At 31.2% G+C, this 15,800-nt stretch overlaps 2 protein-coding genes across 2 annotated transcripts in view; one reads left to right on the plus strand and one right to left on the minus strand.

Annotated features, from left to right (window-relative positions):
- LOC132758125 (CCR4-NOT transcription complex subunit 2-like) overlaps positions 1 to 3,325 on the plus strand; it is a 29,927-nt gene extending 26,602 nt beyond the window's left edge. The window contains exon 17 of the mRNA XM_060749638.1: positions 1,571 to 3,325. Coding sequence (XP_060605621.1) covers positions 1,571 to 1,808 — 238 coding nt within the window. The 3' untranslated portion in view covers positions 1,809 to 3,325. The remainder of the gene's footprint in view (positions 1 to 1,570) is intronic.
- Positions 3,326 to 8,089: 4,764 nt separating this feature from the next.
- On the minus strand, positions 8,090 to 15,333 carry LOC132758124 (translocation protein SEC63 homolog; the record flags this gene model as incomplete). The annotated part of the gene is given in 7 exon segments (XM_060749637.1): positions 8,090 to 10,340; positions 10,916 to 11,020; positions 11,981 to 12,079; positions 12,398 to 12,631; positions 13,194 to 13,370; positions 14,053 to 14,243; positions 15,186 to 15,333. Coding segments are annotated over 7 exon segments (1,098 nt in total), but the record flags the coding sequence as incomplete, so codon positions are not given.
- Positions 15,334 to 15,800: the final 467 nt, after the last annotated feature.

Genomic DNA, 15,800 nt, shown 5'->3' on the forward strand with positions numbered 1-15,800 from the left:
AAAATAGAAATACCTTTAAATGTCTATTTCTACAGAACTAATGGATTGATGATCACCAAACTTTGTTTGTAGCATTCTTGGGTAGTCTTTTATCAAGTTTGCTCATATGAATTTGATTGGTCCCTTATAGGGGCCGCTAAAATTAAAAATAGATATACGTTTAAACGTCTATTGCTACAGAACTTATTGATGAATGATCACTAAACTTTGTCTGTAGCATTCTTGGGTAGTCTTTTATCAAGTTTGCTAATATTATTTTGATTGGCTCCTTTTAGGGGCCACAAAAGCTAAAAATAGAAATACATAAATTTCTATTTCTACAGAACTAATGGATTGATGATCACCAAACTTTGTCTGTAGCATTCTTGGGTAGTCTTTTATCAAGTTTGCTCATATGAATTTGATTGGTCCCTTATAGGGGCCACTAAAATAAAAAATAGATATACGTTTAAACGTCTATTGCTACAGAACTTATTGATGAATGATCACTAAACTTTGTCTGTAGCATTCTTGGGTAGTCTTTTATCAAGTTTGCTCAGCCCCTTTTAGTGGCTGCTTTAGCTAAAAATAGAAAAACCTTTAAACATCTTCTACTACAGAACTAATTGATGGATGCACACCAAACTTTGTCTGTAACATTATTGGGTACTCTTTTATCAAGTTTGCTTATATTAATTTGATTAGCCCTTTTTAGGGGCCACTACAGCTAAAAATAGACAAGAGTGATCAGTAATTACATGTGTCGCCTCATGATGGCTAATTTCATGTTGGGACAAAGTTTGTGACAGACGGACAGACAGACAGACGGACAGTGCTCAACTAAACTTGGTACTGATCATTCCTGGAAAACCCGTGCAATATGCGCAAGGACTTAAGCTACAGTTCAATCCTGTAAAGTTTCATTGAAATTGCTTAAGTGGTATAAGAGAAGTAGTCCGGACAAACTTTAAAAATAAATATTATTAAAGGGCCATAACTCTGACAAAAATCATTGAACCGGAAAATGCTGATAATATGCACAACTAGACTTGGTACGGATCATTCCTATAAAGTTTGGATGAAATTGCACCAGTAGTTTATGAGGAGAAGTCCGGGCAAGTTTTGTGACGGACAGACAGACAGACGGACGATGGAGAAGTGATCCCTATATATCGCCACTACTCCGTAGAGGCGACACAAAAAAACCTTTGAACATCATTTCCTACTGAAATAATTGATAAACGATCACCAAACTTTGTCAGTAGCGTTCTTGGGTACTCTTTTATCAAGTTTGCTCATAGTAATTTGATTGGCCCTGTTTAAGCTATAGCTTAAATGCCCCAGGCATGCCATTTCTTCAAATTATTGTTTAAACATATTCTATGCTCAAATTTAATATTAGAATATATTGACATTCCAAAACAGAAAAGCAGTTGTTTCTGGTGAGCGACTCAGGGTCATCATGGCCTTCTTGTTTATATATTTAAAAATGCATTTGATAGTTTAACAAGTTGTTGTCAATGTCTTAAAAGATTGAAGGGAAAAATGTATTTGGATATGTCACTACATGGAACATTGCTTTATTTATTAGATACAATCGAGACTGGCGATATCATAAAGAAGAGCGGGTGTGGATCACCAGAGCTCCCGGTGTAGAACCACTTGTCAAAACTAACGCATATGAGCGAGGAACTTACTATTTCTTTGATGCGCAGAATTGGCGAAAAGTTGCAAAAGAATTTCATCTTGAATATGATAAATTAGAAGAACGTCCATCACTGCCGCCAACATTACATCATAATCCCAATCAGCCAATTGCAGCTCACTAGCACATGGCAATAAGTCTGTTTTTTAAATTGAATGTGCAATCAGGGTGATTTAAGTGCTTATTAACAGTCCGGGTTGTTCAGATAGATTAGAAGCATTCATTTGTGTGACATAAATGTTAAAACATAAAGGTTAGATTACATAGATCCTATTTAAACAAATTTACATTCCAGGATATGTAACAAAGGGGAAATATTGAGTATTACTTAAAATATTCATATGCATACATTCTGATTATAAATTTGAGGAGCAAGTCATTATTAAAGATAAGGTACTTAGTACTGTATTCTAATGATTTTTATCTTAACTGGAATAAATATATTTATTGTTAGGTATCTATATATAAGAGTTTAGTCTAAAAGTTAAATCTATATCTGATTAAAGAAAGGGTTGTAACTAACTGTCAGTATGTCGTAACTAAAACAGTATTATATTTTACCTTTGATAAAAATAAGACAAATAACTGTCAGAAACTTTAAATTTTATGTTTCCTGATACTGTAAGTTATTTTTAAATATAAATGTATAATAATAATGCCCTTAGGGACCTGTGATGGACAACTTCCTTGTTGTACATGCACAATTTACCCTATCTGGACACTTGATTCCCCTGTAGCTATGTGAGAGTTAACTTCTCTTCAATACATCAAGTTATCTCACCTGTTAAAGTGAAATCACCCATTGAGAGCTATCATTATTATGCTGGTTTTTACCTGTCCAAAAACCATGAGAAATAAATAACATAGAAGTGTGCTGAAGGCAACATTGTCTGATTAAAGAACAAATATCAAACAAGTGCTAAAATTTTCTATTTTGTTCAAAATTTTATTTGGTCCCATTATATTTTTTTTTTGATTATATCCATTGTTTTATAAATTCAATATTTAATGTCTATGGTATTCCTTTAGTTGAGATTCAATGGCAATAGATAGGAAACAAATATTTGGAATGGTCATTAATTTTCAATATCATTGAAAAAAAAATGTAAAACTGAAATTTTGAATTTGAATCTGTTACTGTGTCATGATGCTATATTTGTTTCATGGTCTTACCATTCTTTGACTTTAGAACAGTCAATTAAAGATTTGAAAAATTTTAATAACAGAATAGCCAACAGTATAGAGGCTGATCCGGCTGGTCATTATTGTTGGTATAAGTTAATATCGTCACCACAGATTCATATTTATACATGCTGGTTTTAAATGTTATTTAGGAGAAATATTTTTAATTTCTGTTGGTTAATTATCTATTTTATTAACACCTTAAACTTTATATGTGAAAAAATGGTAAAACATCATTTCATGCATATGAATAAGTATTTAGTTGTTTGTATTCAGTTATTTTCTGTAAGGCATTATATTTCTGTTGATGATTATTTTTACCTTGATGTGAATATACATTATATATTAGGACAAATGATGATGCAGGTAGTTTTTTTGTGTTATTTATTTGTTATGGTTTGGCTTTATAAGACTGGCATTTATCATGTATATAAAAGATTAAACATGTCAACAAACATTTGTCGTGTTTTTGTCATTATTTAGCAATGGTATATACACATCAATAAGTGCATACTATGCCAATTTTGAAAGTTTTTGTTTGGATTGAGCAGCATTGAATGTAATTCTGCCATTTGTCAGTCGTGCTTATCTTGTTCCAAGATGCTGAACAAGTTCTCAGCTGACTAAATAAACCCATGTACATGTGTGTACTTGATAATGAAGGATGAATGTAAATAGGAAACTTACTATATGTCAATACACTTACTGAGTGAATGATAACTGGTAGCTTTTTATATTGAAGACTTGTATTGGCTGTATGAGAAATTTGCTAGAAATATACAGTATGCAGAGGTGTTGGACGACATTTTGAGAAAACTAGTGCGAGTACAGAATTAGTACATACTCATAAGGTTAAAGTAACACACTTCCATGTAATTGGTAATTTTAATTGATATGTGCTAAATAGTTGATCACACAAATAAACTGAAATGCTCATGCCTTTCATAAAGGAAAAATCCCAACTGTAAGTATCGGTGTAAAAGAGAATTGTTTTAGTGTATTTGGTCCTATCTTTCAGAAGGCTGGTAAATAAATAAATTGGTACACATAATCACCATAAGTAGACAATGTGTTGCACTAGACCCAGCTCAGTATCTTCTAGGTCAAGATTTTGCTTGGAGGTCAGAGGTCAAATCCTGTCCAGCTTAGAAGTACTTTCCTTTACTTGAACGATTGGCAGAATATTTGGTATACAGTATGTCTTTACTACAGTCAGACATTCTGTCACATGCAAAATCCACGGCATCTTCAAGGTTATAGTTGGAGGTCAAAGGTCATATTGTCATTATTTGTTGAAATATTTTGCATATGTCTTCACCACAGTAAGAAGATTTATTATATACTTATAAATGAAATATTGAGAAATATTGATGAAATAAAATGCGTATTTTCATTTTCCGTATTTTCACTGTAAAAATTTATTTTTCACTGCAGTGAAACATATTTTCCGTATTTTCACTGGTGTCTTGCCGAACTACTTTCTTTTAAATTCTGCCAGTACACAAAATTTAAGGGAAAGTATTTCAAATTTTATCGCAAAAAAGAAAAATATATATATAATAAACAGAAAATTCAAGTTTTTTCTATAAATACATGATTTATTTTCATCTTGTGGCATGAAAATTACCATATTTCACTCGTGGCTACCGCCACTCATGAAATATTTATTTTCATACCACTCGATGAAAATAAATAATGTATTTATAGAAAAAACTTGAATATCCTCTATATATTTTACACAAGATGGTAAAGGTTTCACTTGAAGTTAAAGTGTTGTGTCCGCTTTCCTCTGTGGCTCATAACTTTATTATTCCTAGGACTGTCAAAACATTCAGGACATCTTCACAAGGGTCACAGAGTAAAGGGGTTTGCACAAATTGTATTCAGTTTATTACTATGGTTTTACTTTATAGATTGTTGAATTATTCTGCATATGCCACAACCACAGTCAGACAATATGCCGCTTTAAAAACTTGCCTCGTTCTTTAAAGAACTTAAGAGAATGTTAAGCAAGTATTTTCTTTTGGAATGATTATATGTATATTATCCCAATTTAGCAACTTACTATTGCCAATTCCATTAATGGGCAAAACAATATAGGAAGTAGCAATTTTTCCCAAAACAAAATCTACTACTGTTTTTGACTGGTGCATGAGGCTTGTTTGTCAGTTGTTGACCACAAGTAAAAACTGAATCTCCATGACATTATTCCCCACCCTGACATTTCCAGACTAGTAATACTCTGTTCAGATGATATTTGTACATTTTCAGAGAAAACCAACATTATTATTATTGTTTCAATCTTATTTATTCAAATAATTTCCATAATAAATATATTGACTAACATTGGTTACTTTTACTGTTATAAGCAGCAAAAAGCCTGACACTAATTTCAATCACATTGTATAAAAGTTGAAAAACATGAATGATGTGCGATAACAAATTTCACAATACTTTAATATGATAAATGTATGGAAAAGTCCAACTTTTCTAAAAGTACACATGACCTTTTAAGAATACATAAATCTTTTCCCACTAAATCCAATTAGAAATATCAACAGTGAATTTTCATTTGATTATTCACATATTAATTTCAGGTTAAAATAATGGAGACATTACCCCATAATTTTAGCAGAAAAAAAACCCAATGTCAATGCCATACATAACCTATATATTATGTGATAGAAATCTCACATTAATCTCACATTAAATGTAGAAATCCTTTATGGCTTTACAATATAAACCATCATATGTTTGACCAAAGTAAGGTTGACATAACCATATTGTTACAATATCACACATTTAATTCCTTTATAACAATTCTCACGTTCATTGAACATGCACAATTTTGCTCTCTTTCCCTCTGAATAAGAAAATCTATGTTGAAATAACACCACACCTAGAACTGACTTTTGATATATCTGTACATTTAAAATTTAAGTTCATATCCATGTTGTCACACTTAAACATACATATATATTACTTCAAATGAGCAAATACTATATTTTATTTTCTGTTTATCTTTCATACATCCTACAAAAATATACATCACTACATACATGTACTTAAAATAAATATAAACCTAGTTTAATCTTTAATGAGAATGAACACATTGTATTAACAAATAATTTTGTGTACATTTTCTATAAAACAATAAAAAGTATAAACACATTATAACAGGAAAATTATTTCCATTTTATATCCCAAAAATCTTATAAAGATTAAAATTATACTAATACATTGTGAACATCTGTCTCTTTCACTAAATAATTTTGAGTATGTCATTACAATCATTACAAGAGATTTTGTCAACTAAATTACCAACATTTTATGACAAATACCACACACACATTCATCACTATGACAGATATGTAGAGATGTATCCCTATACTAAGTTGATGTAAGAAGATGTTTCAATAAATTCTTTATCAATCATCCAACGAGTGAAAAGACATTAGTACAGTACAAAAATTCCCTATTTTAGTGATTATTCTAGCGCGGAATGACAGGGCGCTCCGCCCTGCCCCTTTTTAGGTCCGCCCTTTTGCCTCTAAAACACCGCCCGTATACGGAAATGCGCCCCGCTGCCCTCTTTTTCCTATACCCAATCAATATGTATAAGATAGATCTACATAAAAAACTGTCAATCACTTATCTATAAGATAAGATTATGATGTTGACACGTTCCAATATACAAACCGGGTGCCCCACGGCGATAACAAATGACTGACCGATGTGAAGTGGGCCGTGTGAAGCGGCCCCGTGTGAATTGGTTTCGAGATCAAATTAGCTATGTTTGCTACAGTTTGAAATGATTAGTAAGGAACATTACCGACTGATTGATAATCCGTGGTCATTAACTGATTAAAATGGCAATGATTTACGGAGACAATCGAATTGTAATGCATTCGCTAATTTGTTTGTTCACCAATGTCGGTAAAAATTCGTACAACTTACAGGTAATTACAATTAATTATTTACACATATTAATCTCTTTAATTGCGTAAAGACTCTTTAAAGTCATAAGGATGGGTGTTATGGTTTTCATTAATTAGTTGTTCATTTGAGAAACAAAATGCCGGCGTCTGCGAAAAGGAAATTTGCAGAAATTGAAAAAGAGCGAAAATTCGCAAAACAAACCACAGTATTTCCTCTTTTTTTGGTGCTAAAGAAAGGTACGATAAAAGTTATTTACATTTGCTAAGAATCGATTTTAAATGTGTTTCTTCCTTGCAATTCAACATTTATATAAAAGAAGGTGAAATAATTTGTGTACGAAGCCACAACACTAGCAGTACGGCCCTGGGACTGAAGTACGGCCCTGTACTGCAAGCCGTTCGTTACATAGACTGTTTATACTGTAATCGTACGGTAATTATACAGAAAATAAACAAAGACAATTATGAGTAAGCGAATATTTGTCTCTAGCTGTAAGACATTTTAATGAATTGAATGAATTATTAATCTACAGATTAACCGTTTTTCTGCGGTTGAAGTCGGGAGATTTTTTTTATGAAATAGTACAGTAACAACTTCAGTTAGAATCTATTTGTTACCTGTAAAATCATATGTGAAATATCATAATAAATTGCAAGATAATGACAATTTGTAATCAATTTCAATCAATTCGAAATTAGATTTACTTTATAAAGATAAAATCGTTGTTTTTTTTACTAAATGTGACTGTTATTGTGAAATATAAAAGATGACTGAAGTAATTTCAATAACTTGAAATTGTTTTATAACCCAAATTTAATTAGAAAATTAACCAGTCTTTCTATATTATTACAGAGTGACGTAAAGTAACAAACCAATTATCACTGCTCAAAGTACAGATTCAAATAACGAAACAAATTCCAAGTTATGAAAGTTTTTAACATGAAACCTTAAAATTTACATAAAATGTGACAATGTAAATGTAGCCCTGCAATAAAGTCATTGATACAAATATATACAGCCAGTACAATTCTTTCATTGAAATATAATTTCCATGAGCTTTAAATCTATAAAAATAGTACAGAGGACAGTCATGAGAAAAGTGAACATGAAACCTTCAAAGACACACATGAACAAACAAATATGACATTTTCTGTAAAATTGTTCACAACATTTTTAGCACACACAGAATTAAGCTGTTCATTGTAACACAATTAAATATATAATTGTCTAATCACTTTTTTGCCAGGGTGGCATACAGAACTATTCACCTTCTTGAGGTACATGCAGTCACAAACAGTTCTTAGTTTATCTGTCTTGGTTTTAAGCTGTGCCACTTTTTAAGAGTTCTCTCAATGTCAAGGTATTTATCATTTCTGTGAATCATAAGAAGCTGATGCACACTATTGACACTATCACCATAAATATAGAAAATAAACACCACACAGAAAGTGTTGAGATAAAGGGAGGTAATTAATCTACTGATAAGATATGAGTTATCTGACCATGATTATCATAACGTCATAAACTATCTGTATTGACACATGTTCCACCCTGCCCCTTTTTGATGCCTCCCTGCCCCTTTTTCAAGTCTAGAATAATCACTACTATTTGTATGGCTTATCATTCAAAATATTACAATAGTCTCTATATTTCAAGCTACTAACCCACAAAAACATTTTGTTGCACTGGGTTGATACTAAAGCAGGATTAAAGTGTCTTTAATGACCTATTAAATTTCTGGGAGCAAGAAATGTAAAGGTCATATAGTTTCATGTGAGTAGTTTTATCTTTTGGTAACTTTAAAAAAGAGAGCTTAAATCATTGTTTATGGGATAGTAGCTTAAGTAGGGAATACAAAATAACATTTAGCACTAGAAGAAATGATGAGACAATAATTACATAATAATATATAAACATCTTAATAATTTATGTCTATGTACAATTAATAACTAGTATAAAATATGGCTTGCAAAACATGTGACCACATTTCAATTCAAGAAAGTACAACATTAGTAAACAATACAATAAATAAATGACACAATGATGATAATAATCTGATGTTGTTTCTGCTAACATTAATGATGAATTTGTGATCTGACTTAAGGTAGCTAGATTACTTAACACAAACTATTATCAGGTCAATGGAAAATGTCTATGTTAGCTCACATTTTAAAAAAAATCTTGTCTACGAAATCTGTATTTTATTTACCAATTGTGTTCTGCTTGAACATATCTTGAGAAATCAATCATTAACAAAAATATTTTCCAATTCCTACAACTGGACTTCACAGACAAGTTTAACTGTAATTATGTCTCTGAACACTTCATATTGAGTCAAAGATGATTTCAGTATTTATATACAATGACATGGTAGATACATGGTTCCAGCACCAGTTACAAATGTTTATATACAGATAAGACCCTTACAGTAAACCCCGTCATATTAGGAAAATTAAGATAGATCCATCAACACTTTACTAATTTCAGACCCTTGTGATAATATACCCTGTAAATTTTCTTGAATGATATTAATTCAGTATGTTTAAACAAGCTAAATACATGTAGTTTCTAAGAAGAAAATATAATTCATTCATAATACTTATGAATTTATTGAATGGTAATGCATAAATCATAGTTAAACAGAAAGACATATCCATGCAGTACATTCCTGTTTTGTTAACTTACAATTCAATGTGAACACAAAGTTAATCTAAGATCAAATGGCAGGTAACCATTTCTGAAGGTAAATCAAAAAGAATAACACAACATTATGAAAGTTTTTTAACTGCTCTCATTAGAAAAAAAACCAACTTATAGAGAATATTCAAAAACAAAACTTATTGGCACTTCAAAGGACTGCGTTACAATTTCATCTTTCATTTAATTTTGATAGACAACACCTATATGTTTATGGCTCAACGAGCATGTAAATTGCCTTTAAATAGCAAACAATGGTTTCTTAATACTACAAGTTCACGCTTTATATAATGCACAAATATCTTAAACTGAACACATACAAAAAGTACCAATATACCAGCAAAGATGAATACAAAATAAATGAGTTCAATTTTCATATATAATAATTTACATTTTCATTTTTCACACATTCACTCAATATACCATAAAACATTTCTAAATTTATCAACTATCACTGCATGCGATATACAAACAGATCTGTTCTTTGTACACCACAGAAACAAACAAACCTATACCACTTAGGACCACTGTTGATCCTGCTTGGTAAAATATCTTGAACAATGTATCTGATAAATATGCCCTACCCATATCATTTATACACAGTATATAAACAAAATTATGTTGATCACAGAGCAAGCAACAAGCCTTCATGCATCACTGAATTCTGAAGTTTATGAGTGAGTGACTAATTAGTTTATTCATCGTCAGAATCATCCATATCTGTAGAGTAGTCCGAGTCGTTACTGGCCTCGGCATCGTGGTCCCCGGCCTCGTCCTCCGTATCTGAGATATCCCACTGTGGGTGGTCCTCTACTAACTTCGCCTCCTTCACATCCAACTGTAATAATATAAACATATATTATAAATAACATACACTCTCTACATATAGTATATCTGATATCATACAACCCATAAACTCACTAAAATTTACTTTATATTCACTCTATGAACTAGAAAATAATTAATTACAAAATTCATCAAAACATGAAAAAGTCAAAATCTAAATCCATTTTACACACTAAAAATTATTGTTTAAAAACTTATGCTTTTGGGAAAATTGCAACAAAATATGTTAAATGTGATATTTGAAAGAATATGTTATAATGCCAAAGGAGAAATCAATTAAATATGGCAAGATGACCAGGTGGTTAACACATCAGACTAGTTATCTAAGGATCTGCAAGGCAAGTGAGTTCAAACCCTGTTAAGGGCAAGCTGTTGTTACCTTGAGCAAGAAACTGGACACTCATTTACCAGTACTGGTTAGTTCCAGGAACAGATTCAAGAGTATGTTTATGAGCTTATTGCTTCCTACACAATCAAACTAAAATAAATACTGTATAAACTAATTAAGGGAAAACATGACAGAAAATGAGACAAGAAATACTCAACAAAGAGTAACCAAAGACATACCTTAATGTTGTGAACCTGATCAAAGTCAAAATAACTGTCTGATCTTAAAATGATGTTATATGTGTAAATACCCGGTTTGGGTGGAGCTGAAAACTTTAACTGCATCTGAAATAATAAAATAACGTTTAAATTACTAAGTTGATAATAAAGGTACTATAAATCTCATTAGTATTTGCTTTTTGGTTCATTATACATCAACAATAAGAGATACATTTCCAGCAAATTTAAGGTAGGTATCCAACTATAGAATCACAAACTTGAAAGAAACAAAAGAAAGATTTATCTATCTTAACATTTATAGATATATAGAGGATATTTGTTTGTTTTGCATGTAAGATTGAAATATATTTCAATCTTATATGTAAAACAAATATATTTTCTTTTTATTTCATGCTTTTAAGTGATTTTAAGTATTTTTACTGATTTTGCAGCGTAACGTTGCGCATTCTCCTTTATGACGTCATAACATCATGACGTCACATCATCAATTTTGAAATATAGTTGAGTTCTGTTAGATTTCTCAAATTTTGTTACATTTTTAACATGATGTATGGTAACATCGCCTTTCTTTTCCTAAAGAAGCAAAATTTACGTATGACGGCATTTATTTCTGCATGTTATTCCATTTAGTTATGATTTTCTTTTCATCCGCATTCAGATATAGTCCGGCTACAGTGAAAATTATATTTTATAAATTTCACTAGTGGTTTATCAGAATATAATTATCTGATATATTACAATAAAACACTGGAAAGCATGAAATAAATTTATATAAACCCCATTACTAGGGAACTATAAACATTCTATTTATTTGTGTAACAAAAATAAACCAACTTTTAATTCTGCACTATTTTAATTACAGTCTTGCCCTAAAGTAAATTTGGAACTTTTCATTATAAAGATTTCAAAATGTTAAAACTTAGCAGCAGCAGCATAGATTCAGATAGCTGGCAAATCAATACTGTTGAATGTCTTCAAAGGTATATAAAATATAAAGAGTATATAAAAAGGTCTCTGACAATAACAGTGTCAACAGACTAAAATTTTAAATACAACATATATTACCTCTTCCACAGTTTTGAGGGACAATATCTGTACAGGTGCTGTAATCAACATATGTTTCTTCCTATCAGCCACATATAACCACCAACCTTCTTGCTTCTCCTGAATTATATCATAGTTTACAGTTAACTTATATCTTTCAAAGTCAGTAACTATAAATTGCACTTATTACATCAATGCAATCTAAATTTTTGTTCAATATTTCTTGTAAAGACTAAAATGAATATACACAAACTTGATTACACCTTCAACGGCAAAAATACCAAATAGGACTTCTCATTTACAAACGTAAAGCACAAATGACTTATCTTTGAAATTTACAATCAAAGTCGACATCATGATTTTCAAACAGAACTTTATAGAATAATCACCACAAATATACTGATTTTCTAATAAAACCACTATTTTATTCAAGCTTACATCAGGAAAGTAAGGGCAGTGAACTGGGTGACTCTCTTTTTTCTTGGTTTCAAGGGAGTTCTCTTTCTTGGACTCTTCCTGAAATTTTTCCCAATCATCTTCATCATTCTCGGTCTCTCTTCTAGTTCTCTTAGATTTCTTCTTCGTTGCAACAGCTTTCTCTTCTTCTGGTTCTGACTCGTTTTCTGACTCTGTAACATCTTCATCATCATCTTTCTCCTCTGCACCTTCCTCCTGTTATAATAGTAATGATAAACTTCAAGGTCATATCATATAAACTGAAAATAATTAACAAAATATTACAAGTCTACAAAGGCTGTGATGGGTTTTGCCATGATTTATGATGAGTGCCAAATACAAATGAAAACAAGAGGGCCATGATGGCATAAGATCACTCATCTTCCTGTGTGCGAACATATTTAAGTAAACCGGACATTAAAACACATCAATTATCTCCATTCAAAGCTGAGGCAAATCTTTTAGGCTTGTCCTAAATGAATCTTTGTAAAATCAAATAACCCTAGGGTCAAGATGTACAGAAATTTAGTAGAGGTCTACCAGAAAATGTTTCACGTCAAATATCTGAGCTCTTGGTCAAGGCTTCAATGAATCAGGTATGGAATATGTCTGCACTTTTTCTGCTATGAAAATATCTGGCAAATTTTATCAAATTTGGTTGAAGGGTTGCAGATAAGATTTCATTGGTACTAATTATGGACGACAGACAGTCAACAATAGTAAAAGCTTACCATAAGTACCACATCAGTATATATCATACATTTAAAACTTTATCTACCTGGTCATCATTTCCAGCGTTCTCTTGTTCTGATTTTGCACCAACATTTTGAACAGCTGGTTTCTTCCACTGGTAGGGTTGTTTAGTCTTCTTTCCCTTTGCTTTTGCAGGTTTTTTCTTTCCTTTACTCTGTTTTTGCCAGGCTTTTGGTTTGTTTTCATTATGGACTTCAACTGCCTATTAAGATAGTTTTGGTAAAATGTCATTTTTGCTTATCTCTACATTAATCTATTAACATGATAAACAATTTCTTGTGACAGAATAAATCTACTGCAACAAGAGTGACCATAAAAATCCTGTTAGACAGATTAAACCAGGAGTAAATCGAGAATGTTTTATTTAAACATAGGAGGGAGTAAATAGGAAAAAAGATATTCAGTTCTTCATTAAGAAATGTGTATTCCTGCAAGTTTTTCTGTATACTGATATGGAATAAAAGGCAATAAAATCCAAACCATTAAAATTTGTATGTGCTAGCTGTGATAATAACAGATGAGCTTTCTAATCAAGCTCTAAACTGTTGGCAGTTTAAATACTGAAATCCCTCAATTTTGTAACCCAAACTTACAGGTTTAAAGCAAAACATGTCTATGATATAATTACAGCAAGCTACAGATTAACATTTCAAGTAAAAATTATAGTTTCTTCAAAAATGAGCAATAATACAACTGAAATTAATTTGGCAACAAAAGCCAAATTTTTTTTAAATTTTATTTTTTTACCATGAAATTACTTTACATTGTCAAGCATATAAAATATGAAGACGGTTGAGTACAGCTCCTTTAATACTGTTGACTTGAAAACAGTCCTGGTTTGTTTTATATTATAAGTACATTTAGTTCAACAGTTCATTACAAACCTTGCTATCATCATTATCCTCTGCATCATCTTTTATCTTGTCTTCATTTTCCTCATCCTCTTCTATAATTTCTCCTGATTCACCAGTTAACTTGTCAATATCAAAATTATCAATCATGTTACGTCTCTTCAATGTAACGGTTACCGTGACTATACTGCCGGCCGTGATAGATTTATCATCATCATCCAATACTGTAAACATTCCAAAACATATCTTATTATACTGACAGACATTATGATATTCTGTAATGATTTTCAATTCCATATCATTATATTCTTTTCAGTAAGCCCGTAAAAAAGGTCATCATTATTATGATTTGATAATAATACATGTACAGCAAAATTCTTGAGCAAACTTGTAAATTCATTGTTCAACATAGAAAACATCATTTTTTTTCATGTTTTCAAAACATGTCAAACACTTATGAAAGTGGTGTAAAAATTTGAAAATTATTTATGTTTAAACCATTCTTAATCATACAATATCTAATTAAAAATAAAACATACTATAGCCTATAGGTAAGCATTTAAGAATGTATCTGTATCATTTTCTGTGTTTGTTGGGTTTAATATCACATCAACATTGTGTATGATTACAGGCACAAGCAGGTATCTGAGAGGAACCAGGAATCTAATGTAACATTGTGCATGATTACAGGCACAAACAGGTATCTGAGAGGAACCAGGAATCAAATGTAACATTGTGCATGATTACAGGCACAAACATGTATCTGAGAGGAACCAGCAACCTAATGTAAGCTTACTGGATAGCATCCTGGCATGAATTATTCCTAAGTCCCTGGTATGATTTGACACCACAGTGGTTAAGGGTTAGAAATTTGAAGTCAGTCTCTTGAACCATAAGGTCATGGAGGCCCTGTATCTTTAGTTTAACCATACTTATTTAAGCTTGATTGCAAAACAAGATCTTGCAACATAAATGAATCATTTCAAGTCCACTTCTTGATACTAACCGGTCGGTACTGGTGTTATATTTGTGACCTGAATAGGCTCAAACCCATATTTCCTAGGTTGAGAGGCATATGCTTTAACTACTTGACTAGGCAAGCCATGTTACTTTTGTATCTATATGAAGTGATCAATTGATTATATGACATCATACATTATGTTTACCTTCAGATCTGATAACCATTTCTACATTAGGTAATGTAGCGCACACATTCATGATGTCTGTATATTCCTCGTCAGTTTGGGATCTCAACAATGCTCTTCTTTCGTCCTCCTCCATAGCTAGTAGATCACGTATACGCTGAATATTTCTCTGTAATGTTATATCATATATATAATGACCGGACTGATTTTGTTTTAGATTTAAGTCCACAAGGAGACTGCTACTTTACAAAAAGTTACATCTTTTATCAAAAAACTAATTTCCTAATATAGAATTGATAAATAGTGTTTCTCATTCCAACATGCAGTTTCTAAACTAAACATATTACATATATTATGACCAGATTAAATATTTTTGTATTATATTGACTTCCTCGAGAGAACTTTGACTTTATAACAAGTAACATCTTTTATCAAACAATTGATAACCTAATACAGAATTGATAAGTAGATTTTTCATTTTCCTCGCTCCAAAAGGCATTTTCTAAACTAAAAATATTCAATAAGAGATAATGTATTTTTTTTGGTTGATACCAGTTTTTGATCATTTGGAATCTTGTAACTGCAGGTGCTAACTTCAAAAGTTCCTTAATTCATTATCAATACTTAAGAGTTTAA

This window comes from Ruditapes philippinarum, unplaced genomic scaffold (assembly GCF_026571515.1).
Source record: "Ruditapes philippinarum isolate M1 unplaced genomic scaffold, ASM2657151v2 ctg5563_1_1_1_1, whole genome shotgun sequence".
NCBI lineage: Eukaryota > Metazoa > Mollusca > Bivalvia > Venerida > Veneridae > Ruditapes > Ruditapes philippinarum.